This window comes from Schistocerca serialis, chromosome 4 (genome assembly GCF_023864345.2).
Source record: "Schistocerca serialis cubense isolate TAMUIC-IGC-003099 chromosome 4, iqSchSeri2.2, whole genome shotgun sequence".
In the NCBI taxonomy this organism is placed as follows: domain Eukaryota; kingdom Metazoa; phylum Arthropoda; class Insecta; order Orthoptera; family Acrididae; genus Schistocerca; species Schistocerca serialis.
In genome coordinates this window covers 621,436,007-621,452,752 of record NC_064641.1, presented here as the reverse complement: position 1 = coordinate 621,452,752, position 16,746 = coordinate 621,436,007, and the positions used below count along the sequence as shown (strand labels likewise).

Sequence of the window (16,746 nt, the reverse complement as noted above, 5' to 3'; positions counted from 1 at the left end):
GTTTTCCGTGTGAGAGATAATGCCTGAAATTTGGAATAGTCGACACACTCTTCACACGTGGATCGCGGGATATTGAAATCGCTAACGATTTCCGAAATAGGATGTCCCACGCATCCAGCTCCAAGTACACTACTGGCCATTAAAATTGCTACACCACGAAGATGACGTGCTACCGACGCGAAATTTAACCGACTGGAAGAAGATGCTGTGGTATGCAAATGATTAGCTTTTCAGAGCATTCACACAAGGTTGGCGCCGGTGGCGATACCTACAACGTGGTGACATGAGGAAAGTTTTCAACCGATTTCTCATACACAAACAGCAGTTGACCGGCGTTGCCTGGTGAAACGCTGTTATGATGCCTCGTTTAAGAAGGACAAATGCGTACCATCACGTTTCCGACTTTGATAAAGGTCGGATTGTAGCCTATCGTGATTGCGGTTTATCGTATCGCGACATTGCTGCTCGCGTTGGTCGAGATACAATGACTGTTAGCAGTACATGGAATTGGTGGGTTCAGGAGGGTAATACGGAACGCCGTGCTGGATCCCATCAGCCTCGTAACCCTAGCAGTCGAGATAACAGGCATCTTATCCGCATGGCTGTAACGGATCTCGATCCCTGAGTCAACAGATGGGGACGTTTGCAAGACAACAACCATCTGCACGAACAGTTCGACGACGTTTGCAATAGTAGGGACTATCAGCTAGGAGACCATGGCGCGGTTATCCTCGACGCTGCATCACAGACAGGAGCGCCAGCGATGGTGTACTCAACGACGAACCTGGGTGCACGAATGGCAAAACGTCATTTTTTCGGATGAATCCAGGTTCTGTTTACAGCATCGTGATGGTCGCATCCGTGTTTGTCGACATTGCGATGAATGCACTTTGGAAGCGTATATTCGTCATCGCCATACTGGCGTATCACCCGGCGTGGTGGTATGGGATGCCGTTGGTTACAAGTCTCGGTCAGCTCTTGTTCGTATTGACGGCACTTTGAACAGTGGACGTTACATTTGAGATGTGTTACGACCCGTGGCTCTACCCTTCATTCGATCCCTGCGAAATCCTACATTTCAGCAGGATAATGCACAACCGCATGTTGCAGATCCTGTACGGCCCTTTCTGGATACAGAAAATGTTCGATTACTGCCCTGGCCAGCACATTCTCCAGACCTCTCACCAGTTGGAAACGTCTGGTCAATGGTGCCCGAGCAACCGGCTCGTCACAATACGCCAGTCACTACTCTTGATGAACTGTGGTATCGTGTTGAAGCTGCATGGGCAGCTGTACCTGTACACGCCATCCAAGCTCTGCTTGACTCAATGCCCAGGCGTATCAAGACCGTTATCACGGCCAGAGGTGGTTCTTCTGGGTACTGATTTCTCAGGATCTATCCACCCAAATTGCGTGAAAATGTACTCACATGTCAGTTCTAGTATAATACATTTGTCCAATGAATACCCGTTTATCATCTGCATTTCTTCTTGGTGTAGCAGTTTTAATGGCCAGTAGTGTACCATTCGTTCAAAGTGTGTTAATTTCTGTAGCGTCGGAAATCTTTTCACCCGAATCATCTGAGTACAAATGACAGCTCCGCCAATGCATTCCCCTTTTGTACCTTGCGTAAGGAATAGTACCGCACATTTCATGACTCTTGTCGCCTCAGAGTTCTTTCCCTTTCCTTGAAGTGCCTTTAGGGTCACGTAACACCTGAAACGTCCATTTCCGACCAAGTTTGCAACACTCTACCACCTGCACGGTAAGATCCTAATAGTTTGGGACTCCAGTTGAAAGAGCGTTGCTGGTAGGTGTCGAGTGCTGACCGTTGGCGAGGCGTCCGTTGGCGCTGTGGGGCCGCGGCGCCGGCGGCCTGCGCTGGTGCCAGCGCACCGGCTGGTACAGCACGGCACCCACCACCGAGTGCAGCCCGATGCCGCCCAGCACCAGCATGGCGCCGCGGAAGCCGTAGCTGTGGAGCAGCGCCTGCACCACGGGCGGCGCGCCGATGAAGCCCAGCCCCACGCACGCCTGGCACAGGCCCATGGCCAGCCCGCGGCGCTCCAGGAAGTACGAGTTGAACGCCAGGTACGACGCCGGCACCACCAGCCCCAGGCCCACTCCTGCAACAACCGAAACACCGTGTCGGTCCGTGGTTTGGGAACCCACTAAAGCATTCCTAAAAACTAATATACACTGTCGGAAAAAAGTACGTCCTTCTACATGTTTCCACGTCACTCAAGATTCATAGCTACAACAGCGCACATGGAGTACATGAAATGATTACATTTACAGATCAATAGCACAAGCCGTTCTGAGGTACCAGGTATCGACCCGAAATCGTGCAGACGGCGAATAGCGTCGCGTTATTCCACGCCTGTGAGCCGTAGTTGTGTCCGACTCTTGGAAAAGCGCGCCAGGCGGAGTGCTTTCGCTTTCCGTATAGTGTTTGCGGTGGCGCTTTCGGTTTGGTGCGCTGTTTAGATCGTTACCGCCCTCTGGCGGTAGGTGGAGCAAGTGTACAGTAGCGTGACGATCGAGGAGGACGTACTGGGCCGTGACCGAGAGAGGTGGTGGCGCGAGCGGGGCCCTGCTGTTAGGGGTCGTCAACTTCTCGCCACGTGCTTTGGCCGAACTCTTGGCTGACAGGGGCTACGTCTCCCTTATCAGCATGTACGTGGCTTATGAAGCTTAGATGCCGTGGTGCAGGAGATCAACGCGTAGGACCGTATCTCTTCTTATCGTCCGTGAAAGCACTGGCAGCAGTTGGCTCTGACGAGCATCTGGAAGTGCGACGTGTTCCCGGCGCTGGGGTGGAGTGTAAGAAGTTGAGTACTGTTTTTATGTAACAGAGTTAGTTATATATAAGTATATGTATAAGAGAAGGTTTTCAAGTTCTAGCGAAGAGTATGAGTTCCTTCACCAGTGGTTTTGTTGGGGTCGTCCCACCACAGTTTTCGTTTGTCTGTCCGCGGGAATGTGTTAATTGCTTCTTGCTCGCGCCGTTTTCATTCAGACCTCGGTCTCTGTGGTTCGGAGTCTGTGCGGCCAACGCCATTGCTACATCTTCTGGTTTTGAGTAACTCGGGGAGGTGGCGGCTTGTAATGGAAGTTTTGGGGCTGATCTGCTATGGCCCTGTAGACCACCAGTAACTATTCCGCCTATTGTGATTTGGGCCCGTTTACACCTGTCATTCCCTCACCGAGCTAAGGATTTTTTTTTTTTTTTGGAACTGCCTTTAATGTGGATGTTTGTGTGCTGGCTTATTCACATTTATCTTGAAACAAATATAAGTTACGTAACTGGCGAGAGACAATTATTTTTGCTTAGTACAAGATAGCTACTTAAAGCTTTTTTAAATTGTTCCCTTATTGATATAACTAGTTTAAAATATTCTTATTGTTAACGTCTAACCTTGCAACATCCCTTAGATAGAGCTATTTTTAAGAGTTTTTTAACTGTGTGTGTGTGTCAAGCTAAAATCTCATTATTGGCAAGTTGTTAATGTCATACGTGGTAATCTCCTTTTCATAATGAAAATTGTCAAGCTATCTGAAATTGTTTTTGAAATTGTTTTTTTAATAAAAAATGCCAGACTTAAAAAAATATTATTAAGTGTTTTAAAATAAAAAGGCATCTTTAGCAGTGTGTGTTATTTCACGAGCACCTCCTGGCCCCTACTTCCACGATAACGTTTAACATGTGTACTTGAGTTGCCGGCGTCTAGTAGCCGTGCGGTTCTAGGCGCCTCAGTCTGGAACCACGCGACCGCTACGGTCGCAGGTTCGAATCCTGCCTCGGGCATGGATGTGTGTGATGTCCTAGGTTTAAGTAGTTCTAAGTTCTAGGGGACTGATGACCTGAGATGTTAAGTCCCATAGTGCTCAGAGCCATTTGAACCATTTTGTGTACTTGAGTTGTTACTAGTGAACCGCCCTAAGTGACGGTTCAGCCTGCTCGACCAACTCACGTAGTTCTGTAAGAGTTGTTGGTTGACGAGTCACATGAGTCACTTCTCGTCCCATCATATCCCATACATGCTCGATTGGAGTTAAGTCTGCAGATCGCGCTGGCCAAGGAACTTGCTGCAAGTCCTGCAGAGTATGTTGCGTTTCGCAGGCAGTGTGTAGGTGGGCATTATACTGTTGGAAAGACGCATCACCCTCGTGTTGCGAAAACGGTAATGAACGGGTCTGACAACATTCTACACATACCGGACGCTGGTTAGCGTCCCATCCAGAAACACCAAAGGTAAACGGGAGCTGTAGCTTATCGCACCCCAGGCAATAAGGGCTGGGGTGTGGCCAGTGTGTCTTAGACGAATGCACTTTACGGAACAGAGCTCACCAGGTCTGTGTCGTACGCACAAATGACGATCACTTGCATGCAGGCAGGATCTGCTCGCATCGCTGAAAACTACGGAGCACCATTCCATCTTCCAAGTGATCCTCTGACGCCACCAGTCGAGCCGTGCACGTCGATGCGGTGGCGTGAGTGGAAGACGGAAAACATGTGCGTGCCCATTGTCCCACTGCTAATAATCGGTTCACAGAAGTTCGTGTTGAGGTGTCTGGACTCACAAGCCCTCTTGTCTGTGCTGTGGTAGCTGCACGATGTTCCATTGCCGCCCTTACAATACGACTACCCTGGGGGACGACTGTGCCGCGTGGTCGCCCAGTACCTCGTCTACAGGCGTGAGAATGTTCACGTGACCGCTGGTACCAGCATCGTCGCACAACTGGTGCACCTTGTCCAGCTTATGTGACAGTTCTCCGAAAGCACCATCCCACCACTCGGAAGGCCACTATTTTACTCCCTTTAAACTCGCTCGGTTGGTGGCAGGAAGGCCGACCGCGCTCCGTGGCAAGGTTGCCTGCTTGCTTCACGCGTTTGCATCACATTGAGCCGCCTGGCCATGAGTGTTTCCTTTTAAAGGGTAGACACAGATGGCGCCCTGACAGCTATGCCACTACACTATATATTGGTGGATAATGTTCAAACCATTATCAGTACATGTACTACCCTCCAGGCGGTATATGCCGTTGTCGTTACAGGTGTACTAAATTTTTCCCACCGTTTATTTATGTGTGAGGGAAATTGTTGTCAGTTGTGGTCTTAATGTGTTCTCCAGAGTATTGAACTGACGTAAAGCTCTTGATTTTCTAGCAAAATTTTCTCGCTAATCTCTAATTCATTGAACACTAACAACCGTATATATACATTCAGTCCATACACACTACCAACAAAACTTCAACAAACTCCTTTTCCTGACAGTGATATCTCTCCCGATATTTATCCATTCTGTCAGTTCCAACTCTTTCCTCCTATCCACCCCACATTAGAACTCTTCGATTCTAACTTCCCCTATTTCTTTCCTATTTGTACCATGGGCTTATGTCACACACCCAGTTCCATATTCCATTTCTCTCTCCAATCATCACCCCTTCCACCTAACTTCATCTCCTCAGTTGCAATGTTTACTCCCTCATCCTATCTACAGGGCATCTAACCTCATTCATAGAACTCAGAGTTGATGATTCCTCCAGTTAGTTCTAACTTCGTTGAACTATCAAACCTGTAAATGTATTATAAATTCATTACACTTTATAAAGTGGATCTGCAGTGATATTCTTTAAGTTTGTATTAATCACATGATTGATTCCTTTACCTGCTATATTACGCAAAGTTTTTCTTTGAATGTCACAATGTTTAATGTTTAATATTTTTACATTTATGAAAAGAAAGTATAGAAGTGCTGGCTTTAAAAACTGCACCATATTCATGTCCTACGTACAGAGTAACCATAATTTAATTTTACCTCAAATTTCTCAATTTCATGGAATGTGCATTATTTGTTTTTAAGGCTTTCTCCTTTCTGTGCCACATTTTCATGTTTCTAATCTTTTACTGCTATTTTGTATAAAATTATTCACTTTTATCCTCCTACACAAGAAAATTATGTTTTAATAATTCTGAAAGCATATGTAACTGTCTCTTCTTTTCAGTTATATTGTTTCTTTTTTATGTATTTTAAACTCATTCACTGCGAGAGGGATGAAACAACAATAAAGAGAAAAAGAAAAGCCACCGGGTTGAGTTTATCGAAATTGTGCTACATCTCACTTCGCCTGACCGTGATGGGAGTGACGCTCATCGACACGTCACGTCATTTCCAATAGTTCACATGGGTGGGGATCCGAGTATCTATTATTAATTTTTGGTAGCAGAGAAGTGAATTCATTTTCCTAACAACAGAATCGTGTCTTCATCGAAACTGCGTTCACAGGATTTAGTATACTAATTGTAAATGATAATTCCCGTCTTTAGCAACTGTAACAAAAGTCTTATTAAGACCAGACGCGTTTCGCTTTATTTTAAAGCATCTTCAGGTGGTCTGTCTAACAATATGGTTTTTTCTTGCAGTTTTGTTTGTTGTGATCATTACAATTGACTCTTGTCTGAATGTCTTACGTTTGTATTCGTCCGATAAAAGTCAGTGAAAGTGACCACTGGCAGGTGTGCGGAATTTTTAATGTCAGCACACGAGTAGTGTCAAAAGCAAACTGCACAGGTACAAGAGTCTTGTAGGTAAGATCATTACAGCCGCATCTGGAGTCAGTGGGATATGACAACACAAATGCTTACTGATAGCATATCTATCTGAAACAGTGTTTATCAAGGTCGTGCAAACGTATTATTAATAATCTATTTTCTGACTACCTAAATTTTTATCTTTTCACCTCTACATAGATACTAGTGACTCTTTTCCAAATGTCACGCTTTTTGTTCAGTTCGTTCTCCATCGTGAAAATGTTCCGCATAATATTTTTTTAACGATCTGTTCTTTCTAATTCTCTTTCATTTTGTATGTTTTCGACATACATTGCGCTCAGAAAGGGAAACAAATTTGAACGTCACAAAGGGTTTGTGTGCTGTATTGTATGTTTCCAACATAATCACCATGGCGAATGCGACATCTGTCGTAAAGGGGTACCCAGCTACCTCTTTCTTCTGCAGTGCTGTACTATCTACTTCCAACATAATTATCATGGCGATTGAAACATCAATCGTAATATCCAGTTACCACGTTCCTCTACAGTTCCTCCTATTGGTCGGGCTATGTCAGAAGCGTGTGAAAACTTTGTACGGCGAGTGAAACAAGTTGTTCAAGACGGCCGTAGATTTACAATTTATGAAAACACTAGCGACTTGTAGGAAATGTTCAAGATATCATTCCACGGCATTTGGACAGAGGCTGTTTTATACATAAACTTTTTGCTAGGTGAGTACCCAGAATGATGACTGGCAACCAAATGCCTCGGGCAAATGGGGTCGGCGTTGATAATTCCGTTGCAGTAAGAGGAAATAAAAGGAAAATTAAGATTTAACGACCCGTTGCCGACTAGTTCATTAAATATTTACAGACACAGTACAAGCTCGAAGTGTACAGAGACAGAGAAGGCTCTTTTAAAGGAAAACCTTGTCGAACGAAGATTTGAAAGCTGTTGCACCCATATCCATCCCAGTGCTTTACAATCACGAAGATGAGAATTTATTCAACAAAACTGTGACAGGCGTAGAAACACGGGTATTTTAAGAGAAAAGTAAAAATCTCATCCACAATATTGGACACTCACCGACTCCCCAAACAAGGCGAAATAGTTCGTGCAAACATTCAGTAGTAAAACGCTTATAACAACAGCCTTTTTAGACAAAAAAGATACTTTTATTGTTGACTTTATGCCGCCAGAGGCAACGATCAATGAAGCTGTGTGCTATGACATAATGCGAAAGTTACGAAGATCCATTCAAATCAAAGGACGAGGCATGCGGTTGACAGGTGTCGTTCTGATACGCAACAACGTTCGATCAGAAGTGTGGCATTAACTTAACAACTTCAAGGGGCGAAATAGGAAGTGACTCCCCAACTACATATGTTACGTATTTGGTAAAAAGCGACTTTCACCTTTTTCCTGAGATAAACAAGTGGTTGGTCAGACGACGCTGCAGCTCCAATGAGGAACACGTGGGCTCTGTTACGACATGAGTTGACAAATAGGCGGGACACTGGTTGTGGATGGGATATGAAAGCTCATTCATGGTCACAAAGAACATTTCAAAAACTATGTTAGTTACGTTGAAAATAGTTATTGCGTTCAGGGGATAGCAACGAAGACAGGCCACTTGAAATGTACACAGAACGATTAAGCATATGGAGGGGCGGTTTTCACTAAAAAGGGAAAATTTACAAATGTTAATAACGATTTTGATGAAACTTGACGAGTGTGCAGAAGGGACAAAATAGTGCAACACGAATTTATTTTGTTTGTGCCCAATTTCACTCTTAAGAGGTAAAACACACTCCGAAAGGTAATTTGGCATTGTAGGTTTAGAGGGGGTATCTCCGAAACAACGATATAGAAAAAAATGTTTTTTATATGAAAGTTGATATGTTCTTTAAAACTGCTATGATCAACTTTTGTAATATCGAAATTTTTCAAAATACCCCACCACCATTAATTTATTTTGAAAATGGGAAACTTTTGTTACAACATAAATTAAAGAAGCTTCCAAGTCACATTCATCCCTGTGTAATAAAGCTGGTTTTTGAAATACCAGTTTTGGAAAACAAGCTGTACGCGTATGTGCTATCGGAATATTTTGATAATACCTAATTAATATGCCCGCATCTTGTGGTCGTGCGGTAGCGTTCTCGCTTCCCACGCCCGGGTTCCCGGGTACGATTCCCGGCGGGGTCAGGGATTTTCTCTGCCTCGTGATGGCTGGGTGTTGTGTGCTGTCCTTAGGTTAGTTAGGTTTAAGTAGTTCTAAGTTCTAGGGGACTTATGACCACAGCAGTTGAGTCCCATAGTGCTCAGAGCCATTTGAACCATTTTGAACCTAATTAATATTTCAAACTTCATTACTATTCTAATTATTTACTTTACTCATATTTGTTTCATGTTTTTAGTTTTTATTTTACGTTTTACATTCACGCCTTTTTTTTTATTAGTTAACTGTTTCACAGACGCGTATTTTATTAACGGAAAGTAATAAGCAACTCATTATTACTATAGAAAATAATTATAATAAAGTTAATCTGTAAGGAAATGCTTAAAACATGACTTCTTTTTTACACCACACTCATAAAACGAAGTTTCCTCGCGTAATATACATGGCAGAGAAGCCAGTATAAAACAGTAGGATTTCAGGCTGGCACAGGTGATCCTCTATATATTGTCATTTGTGTCACCCATATTACAGTGTATTGGTAAGCCTTTGCGAAGAGAATCGATTATGTACTAGTGACTGCAGGTTGATTGTACTACTTCTCAAGCGGAGACTGGCATCATAATCATTCAAGAGAACTACGTCTGAAAGTCTACTCACAAAGTTCTTCCAACATCGAAAGCCTTATACGTCCCACGGGTGGACCTATACAGTCGAGCTCTTTGGGGCCGTCACATGAACAAATTCCTTGTTCTCAGGTACGATTCTCCAAAATAGTGGTCGTAAAACGGAGCCCTGCGGGCCGCATGCAGCCCGAATCAAGTTTTCGTGCGGCCTGCGGTTCTCAGCCGCATTCTGAACTAATATGCATCTAGCAACTAATGGCAGAGCCTAGAAACGTCAACTAACATTAAGAGCTCCTGAAGAGTGTGTTTTTCTTCCTCAGTAACAAACAAAACCACTTACAGAGACAGTAACATTCTAAGATGTTATTAATTTTCATTAACGTTCGTGAATTCGACTGTGAGCTAGGTCAAGTTTGCCGCTTACCTCAGGAGCAGAGTGGTATGCAGCGCAGCCACTGCGGTGTTAATAGCAGTGAGAGGAGAAACATTTTATTCTGTGTATTCCAGTGGTGACAACTCACGAGCCTGCTCAACTCGCACCGATCAGTTGCTAAATTTCAAGCGAAACTAAGTAGATTCGAAAATGTGCATCATAGAGACTGGTATCTTCGAATGTGGTTCATTTTTGTTGCAAGTAACATGAAATGAAATTAAGACTGCTGTAATACAACGCAATGACTCGAAAAAACGAAATTCTAAATATTTAGTAAACATTAGTTGTAGTATCTCAGATTGCAGCTACTGTTATTAGTAACTATAACGTATTAATATATACAGATTACTATCTACTGACTCATCATCGCCCAGCCAAAACCGCTAAGGATAGAAACTCGAAATTTGGAGAGGGTGTTGATCTTATACTATAGGCACCGTTTAAAAAGGGATTTTTCGACATTCTAACACTAAAGGGTGAAATAGGGATTGATAGGTTTTCTAAAAATATGTCGTTGTTAAGGCAATTTCGAAGCTAGGACTACGAAACTGGTATTTGATTTCTCATTCAGAAATGAAAAAAATGTGTTTCAACCTTTTTTGGAAATCCAAATTTCAAGGGAATGAAATAGGGGATGAAAAAATTTTACGAAAATATTTCTTAATGAAAGGGTCCAGGATAAGAATGAGCAAAGTTCAATTTTATAAATTTTGCAGAGCATTAATATTCCTATTTATATCTTTTCTTGATCTTATGATCTTATAGTTATGTAACGATATACACAATTAGAAACCTTGAGAAATATTCTGTAAAAATATAACAATATTATATCATATTTATCCAAACTTCCGTTGCTACATAAAAATTTGAGTAAGGGTACCTTATTCATTGAAAGAAGTTCCTCAGTTCATGGCTTCATGGTAGCACAAGCATTGCTTATTCCTTCAGTACTTGAAGTAAGAATCAAACTATATTTAAAAATTAAAAAAAATGGTTCAAATGGCTCTGAGCACTATGCGACTTAACTTCTGAGGTCATCAGTCGCCTAGAACTTAGAACTAATTAAACCTAACTAACCTAAGGACATCACAGACATCAATGCCCGAGCCAGGATTGGAGCCTGCGACCGTAACGGTCGCTCGGCTCCAGACTGTAGCGCTTAGAACCGCACGGCCACTCCGGCCGGCTTTAAAAATCAGTTCAAGATGGGCTATTCTGATTGTGAAAACTTCAAGCAGCAGGAAAACTGCCATAATATTCTAGTGTTTCTGTCCCACAGAACTCTTCCAAAATCTACAGATCCAGGTATTTCTCATGAGAGAATGGCTTAGTCTGAAAATATAAAGTAGAAGATTTTATAATTCGAAACTATATCATAGTAAAAAAATTAACCAGATTTGGAGATTATCTTAGAGTCTTAGCGGTCTAAGACAACTCAGGCAGATCAAACTCTAGGCCATTGGATCCTTCAGCTGGATGAGCCGATTTCAGAGCAGTACTCTCCCTTGCTCCATTGTAAGTCATTCTGAGCCTTTTTACAAGCCCTGGGTGGGTTCTGTCTACGAGGAGTTCCTTAAGTGGACGTGTAGTAAAAGGATACTTCACGTGTACAAGGGCTTCAGAAATGCTGTTGATTGGCGAAAAGTTTCAGATGTAGCTACAACAACCCCAAACGGTGAAGCTTTTGACCGAGCTGATATGAACACCTCGGTCCAATCTTTGGGAGCTTCCTTGTTTACAAGTCCCATGTTTTTATCGCATTCCAAATAAAAATGTCCTCTTATTCGAAAAGTTCCTTTCACAGTGTCAAACCTTTTCTCTTCTGTAACTAAACTGTGCAATAATCGAATAAGCGTAATTCTCATTCTGACCAGATCGTGAATCACAAAATATGTCCAGATATTTCACAGCAATGCCAAGGTAATTCTAACAAAACGTATGAATCATTGAGCAGACGTCATCATTACCGGTTTTCTCAACACATTCGAGGTACAGGAAAAATGTACTCTTTGCACTTGATAAACAGTGTATGTTGAAAGCACACATAGACAATTGCCGTTTACACTACGCAACGTTAGTTGTAATGTTAGCAGAGGCAGATTCTTTCCAAACTCCATACACATGCCTTCCTTTTCCATGGTCTTTCGACTTTCCTCCTTAGCTTTTTCTTTCTCTCACAAAATGTGTTGGCTTGCAATTTGTGATAATCGTGTAAAGTTTTCAAATTCTTCAATTTTTTTCAATATCTTTTACTTCTGCTACTTCGGTGCACTTTTTTTTCCACTTCCAAGTATTTCATGTTGGCTGTATATTCGTTACGGGTGCGCTTATATCCAAATGAAATATTGAAGTTCGTATTAAATATGTGTGTGTATGTTTCATAAGAGGCCTTAACTGTTGAGTAAGCCTCTTTGAATAAATTGAACATTTTACTTATACCTACTACCTCTGCGAGGTATACTTTACTTGATTCTTTTAACACATAATGACTGTTTCTACTCGGAAAGAAGCAATATGTTGCTTAATGGTATTAACTGTTTCATCAATCTTTATGACTGGATGTAGTGAGTTGATGTTAGTCAAGAATGCCTTTAAGGTGACATAGACCCTATTATCACGTAATAGGTCTACGAGCAGCTGGATGTCCTTTTTCCGATATTGCAGGAAGACATCGCAAGAAAGTAGTCACTGTACATAATTGCTGCGAGCGTTAATCACGGGAATGTGCAATCGTAAGAAGACCAGGCTCTGGACGGCTCGCACCGTTCGTTTCGTTTCGTTTCGTTTTGCACCGTCGCTAGCCCATCGCGATGTCCGGACGCGGAAAGGGAGGCAAAGTCAAGGGCAAGTCAAAGTCCCGCTGAAGCAGGGCTGGGCTCCAGTTCCCGGTCGGCAGAATCCACCGCCTCCTGCGCAAGGGAAACTACGCCGAGCGCGTCGGCGCCGGGGCGCCCGTCTAACTCGCCGCCGTCATGGAGTACCTCGCGGCTGAGGTGCTCGAGCTGGCCGGAAACGCGGCCCGCGACAACAAGAAGACGCGCATCATCCCGCGCCACCTGCAGCTTGCCATCCGCAACGACGAGGAGCTCAACAAGCTCCTGTCGGGCGTCACCATCGCACAGGGTGGTGTCCTGCCCAACATCCAGGCCGTCCTGCTGCCAAAGAAGACCGAGAAGAAGGCCTAAAGAGGCCAGGCAATCGCCCCGCCCAGCAGCGCTGCGTGCTCCCCTGCACGCAACGCGCTTTGCCGGCTCGGCTCGGCCCACACTGAAGACCGTCGTGTACAGTGTATGGCTCTGCCGCATCCCACTGCAGCTGCAGCAGCAGTTGGCACCACAGTGACACAAAGAACTGGTACAAATCAGTTTCTTCAAGAACCGATTCCAGTCAGATGTCCTGTAGTGTGCATTCCACTGACTCCAAACCACAAACATTTGCGACTTCAGTGGTGTCAAGTGAGAACTCATTGGAGGGCAGGGTGGAGGTCTGTTGTGTTTTCTGATGACAGCCAGTTTTGCCTCAGTGCTAGTGAAGGATGTGTGTTGATTAGAATGAGACCAGTTGGGGTCGTGCAACCAACCTGTCTGTGTGTTAGACACACTGGACCTACAACTGAAGTTATGGCCTGGGGTACGATTTAGTATGACAGTAAGAGCGCTCTCGTGGTTATCCCACGCAGCCTGATCGCAAATTAGGGCGTCAACCTGGTGATTAGACCTATTATGCTGCCGTTCATGAACAGCATTACAGGGGGTGTCTCCCAACAGGATAACGCTCGGCTGCAAACTGCTGTTGTGAGCCATCATGCTCTACAGAGTGTCGGAATGTTGCCTTGGCCAGCTCGATCAGGCATGCTTGCGTTCGAAATTCTGGCGAGTACACCGTCTGTTAGTGTACAAGAATTTCACATTCGCAATGGCTTATCTCATGTTTAAATTAACCTGAGACATTGCAACATTAATCAGTTAGAGATGTTACCCAGAAATGTCATTACTCTACATTAATTATTTTTTGGTGCAGCGATTTTTTTCATCAGTGTATTTCTGTAGCTCAAAGAGATTCTTCTACATTTCATCTACATACCTACGGTGCGTGGCGGAGGGTTCCTCGTACCACAATTAGCATCTTCTCTCCCTGTTCCACTCCCAAACAGAACGACGGAAAAATGACTGCCTATATGCCTCTGTACGAGCCCTAATCTCTCTTATCTTATCTTTGTGGTCTTTCCGCGAAATATAAGTCGGCGGCAGTAAAATTGTACTGCAGTCAGCCTCAAATGCTGGTTCTCTAAATTTCCTCAGTAGCGATTCAAGAAAAGAGCACCTACTTTCCTCCAGAGTTCCTGAAGCATTTCTGTAACACTCGCGTGATGATCAAACCTACCAGTAACAAATCTAGCAGCCCGCCTCTGAATTCCTTCTATATCCTCCTTCAATTCGACCTGATAGGGACCCCAAACGCTCGATCAGTATTCAAGAATAGGTCGTATTATTGTTTTATAATCGGTCTCCCTTACAGATGAACCACATCTTTCCAAAATTCTACCAATGAACCGAAGACGACTATCCGCCTTCCCCACAACTGCCATTACATGCTTGTCCCATTTCATATCGCTCTGCAATATTACGTCCAAATATTTTATCGACGTGACTGTGTCAAGCGCTACACTACTAATGGAGTATTCAAACATTACGGGATTCTTTTTCCTATTCATCTGCATTAATTTACATTTATCCCTATTTAGAGTTAGCTGCCATTCCTTACACCAATCACAAATCCTGTCCAAGTCACCTTGTATCCTCCTACAGTCACTCAACGACGACACCTTCCCGTTCACCACGGCATCATCAGCAAACAGCCGCACATTGCTATCCACCCTATCCAAAAGATCATTTTTGTATATAGAAAACAACAGCGGACTTACCACACTTCCCTGGGGCACTCCAGATGATACCCTCACCTCCGATGAATACTCACCGTCGAGGACAACGTACTGGGTTCTATTACTTAAGAAGTCTTCGAGCCACTCACATACTTGGGAACCAATCCCATATCCTCGTACCTTAGTTAGGAGTCGGCAGTGGGGCACCGAGTCAAACGCTTTCCGGAAGTCAAGGAATATGGCATCCGTCTGACACCCTTCATCCATGGTTCCCAAGATAGCATGTGAAAAAAGGGCGAGTTGCGTTTCGCAGGAGCGATGCTTTCTAATACCGTGCTGCTGCATGAACAGAAACTTCTCTGTCTCAAGGAAATTCATTATATTCGAACTGAGAATATGTTCGGGAATCCTGCAACAAACCGATGTAAGTAAGCGTAGGCTACGGTAGTTTTCTCAGTAGCTTTGATCAGTTAATATCGTACCAGCGTTACCTGTGTGTTAGGTGTGTTGCATACTTATTAGGCTTCTTAAGTAGGGCTCCACAAAATCAATACAAAAAGTCTACTATTAAATCTGTTATATGTATAAAGCAAAGTGTATATGTCTCTGTGTATATCCTGAATCTCCTCCCTAAACTCTGAGTGGATTTCAACCGATTTTGGTACAGAATGGGCAAGCCTCAAGAGTATCAGCATTGTGTGGTTTATGATCTCCAAGCTCCAGTGGTAGTGGCGATAATGACAAATTCTTTTTTGCCACCTCTGGCGTATATGCTGCCCTGGATGACAGGCATGCTGTCTGGGAACAGTATCGATCTACCAAATCAACCCGCTTTGCAGGACAACCAAGGTGCAGGGACAATATACGGTTTTCTGGACCCGGACGTATTTGTTACTGTACATGACAGGCATAGTGGAGTAGTATTGTCTTACTTTATTGAACTAATGCATGGGCTACATGATCTGATGAGCATGGCTGGAGGTCGATTGAGATTTATAGAGCAGTTATAGACTTAGGGGAGGAGGAACTGGACAGGGAGAGTGGAGGAGCAGACAGAGAGACAGAGAAGTGGGGAGGAGGAAATGGCGGATAGGGTTGGGAGCATGAGGTCGTCAGACAGAGAAAGGAAGAGGTGGCTACAGAGAGAGGAAGGAAAAGATATGTTTAGTATATGTGCAAAAAGCGTACGCAAGCGAATCTGCTCGGAAAAGGCTAGTAAAACAAAAAAATCCAACCTTTGTGATAATATACACAACCAGGCAACAAAATTAACAATTTACAATAACCAGTCATCAAATGTGAAACAATTTTTGCACTAAAAGTCAAGATGACCTTCAGACTTAACTAGGATCATGACATACAACTACACAATGGTCTACTACTACTACTACCACTACTCTCACCATACTGTTACCACAAAAATCTACACACAACTCTCAATCAAACTATCTAACTGTATATCACAATACATTCTTACACAGTGACACAAACAACTGATTATTCACGTAGAGCAAGTAACAAGGTGCATTCACTTCACTCTCACACAGTAGTTTAAACGAAACACTTTAGTATTAATATCATTAATCGCGCTCGCAGTATGTAATTAACAGAGAGATCTGCTCTAGATCACAGAGCACGTAACTGTACTCCTGTGTGTCATCAGTAAACAACAGGAACTTGTTACACAACAACCACAGAGTTTCGAGCAGGATTTGTTGCCAATAAACCCGCCTAATGGACCACTCTTATACCACGTACTACACTATATCAACCACAAAACCATCACTGTGAAACCGTTAGTTGGAAAAGACTCAAGTAGTTTTCCTCTTGATATGCAGAACCCCTTTCTCCACTTCGGGATCTGTCTGGCAGGGAAAAGACACCAACGCTCCACCAGGCTGTTGTGTCCTTAAAGCGGCCATAATCGGCGTAGACCTTAGTGACGTCTAGCTGATGGTACCGCAGCAGACAAGTTTCTCGATGCCCTCGCTGTTGGTTCTGCACAGAAATCGCTCGTTCGTCTCCGTGCAGCAAGTGACCCCAACACCTTCAGACTGTATGGGGACCTCAG

At 43.7% G+C, this 16,746-nt stretch overlaps 1 protein-coding gene across 1 annotated transcript in view; it reads right to left on the bottom strand.

Annotated features, from left to right (window-relative positions):
• The window catches only part of LOC126475429 (uncharacterized), a 314,386-nt gene that overhangs the window by 87,211 nt on the left and 210,429 nt on the right, over positions 1–16,746 (bottom strand). Inside the window, exon 5 of the mRNA XM_050103279.1 lies at positions 1,830–2,126. Coding sequence (XP_049959236.1) covers positions 1,830–2,126 — 297 coding nt within the window. The remainder of the gene's footprint in view (positions 1–1,829; positions 2,127–16,746) is intronic.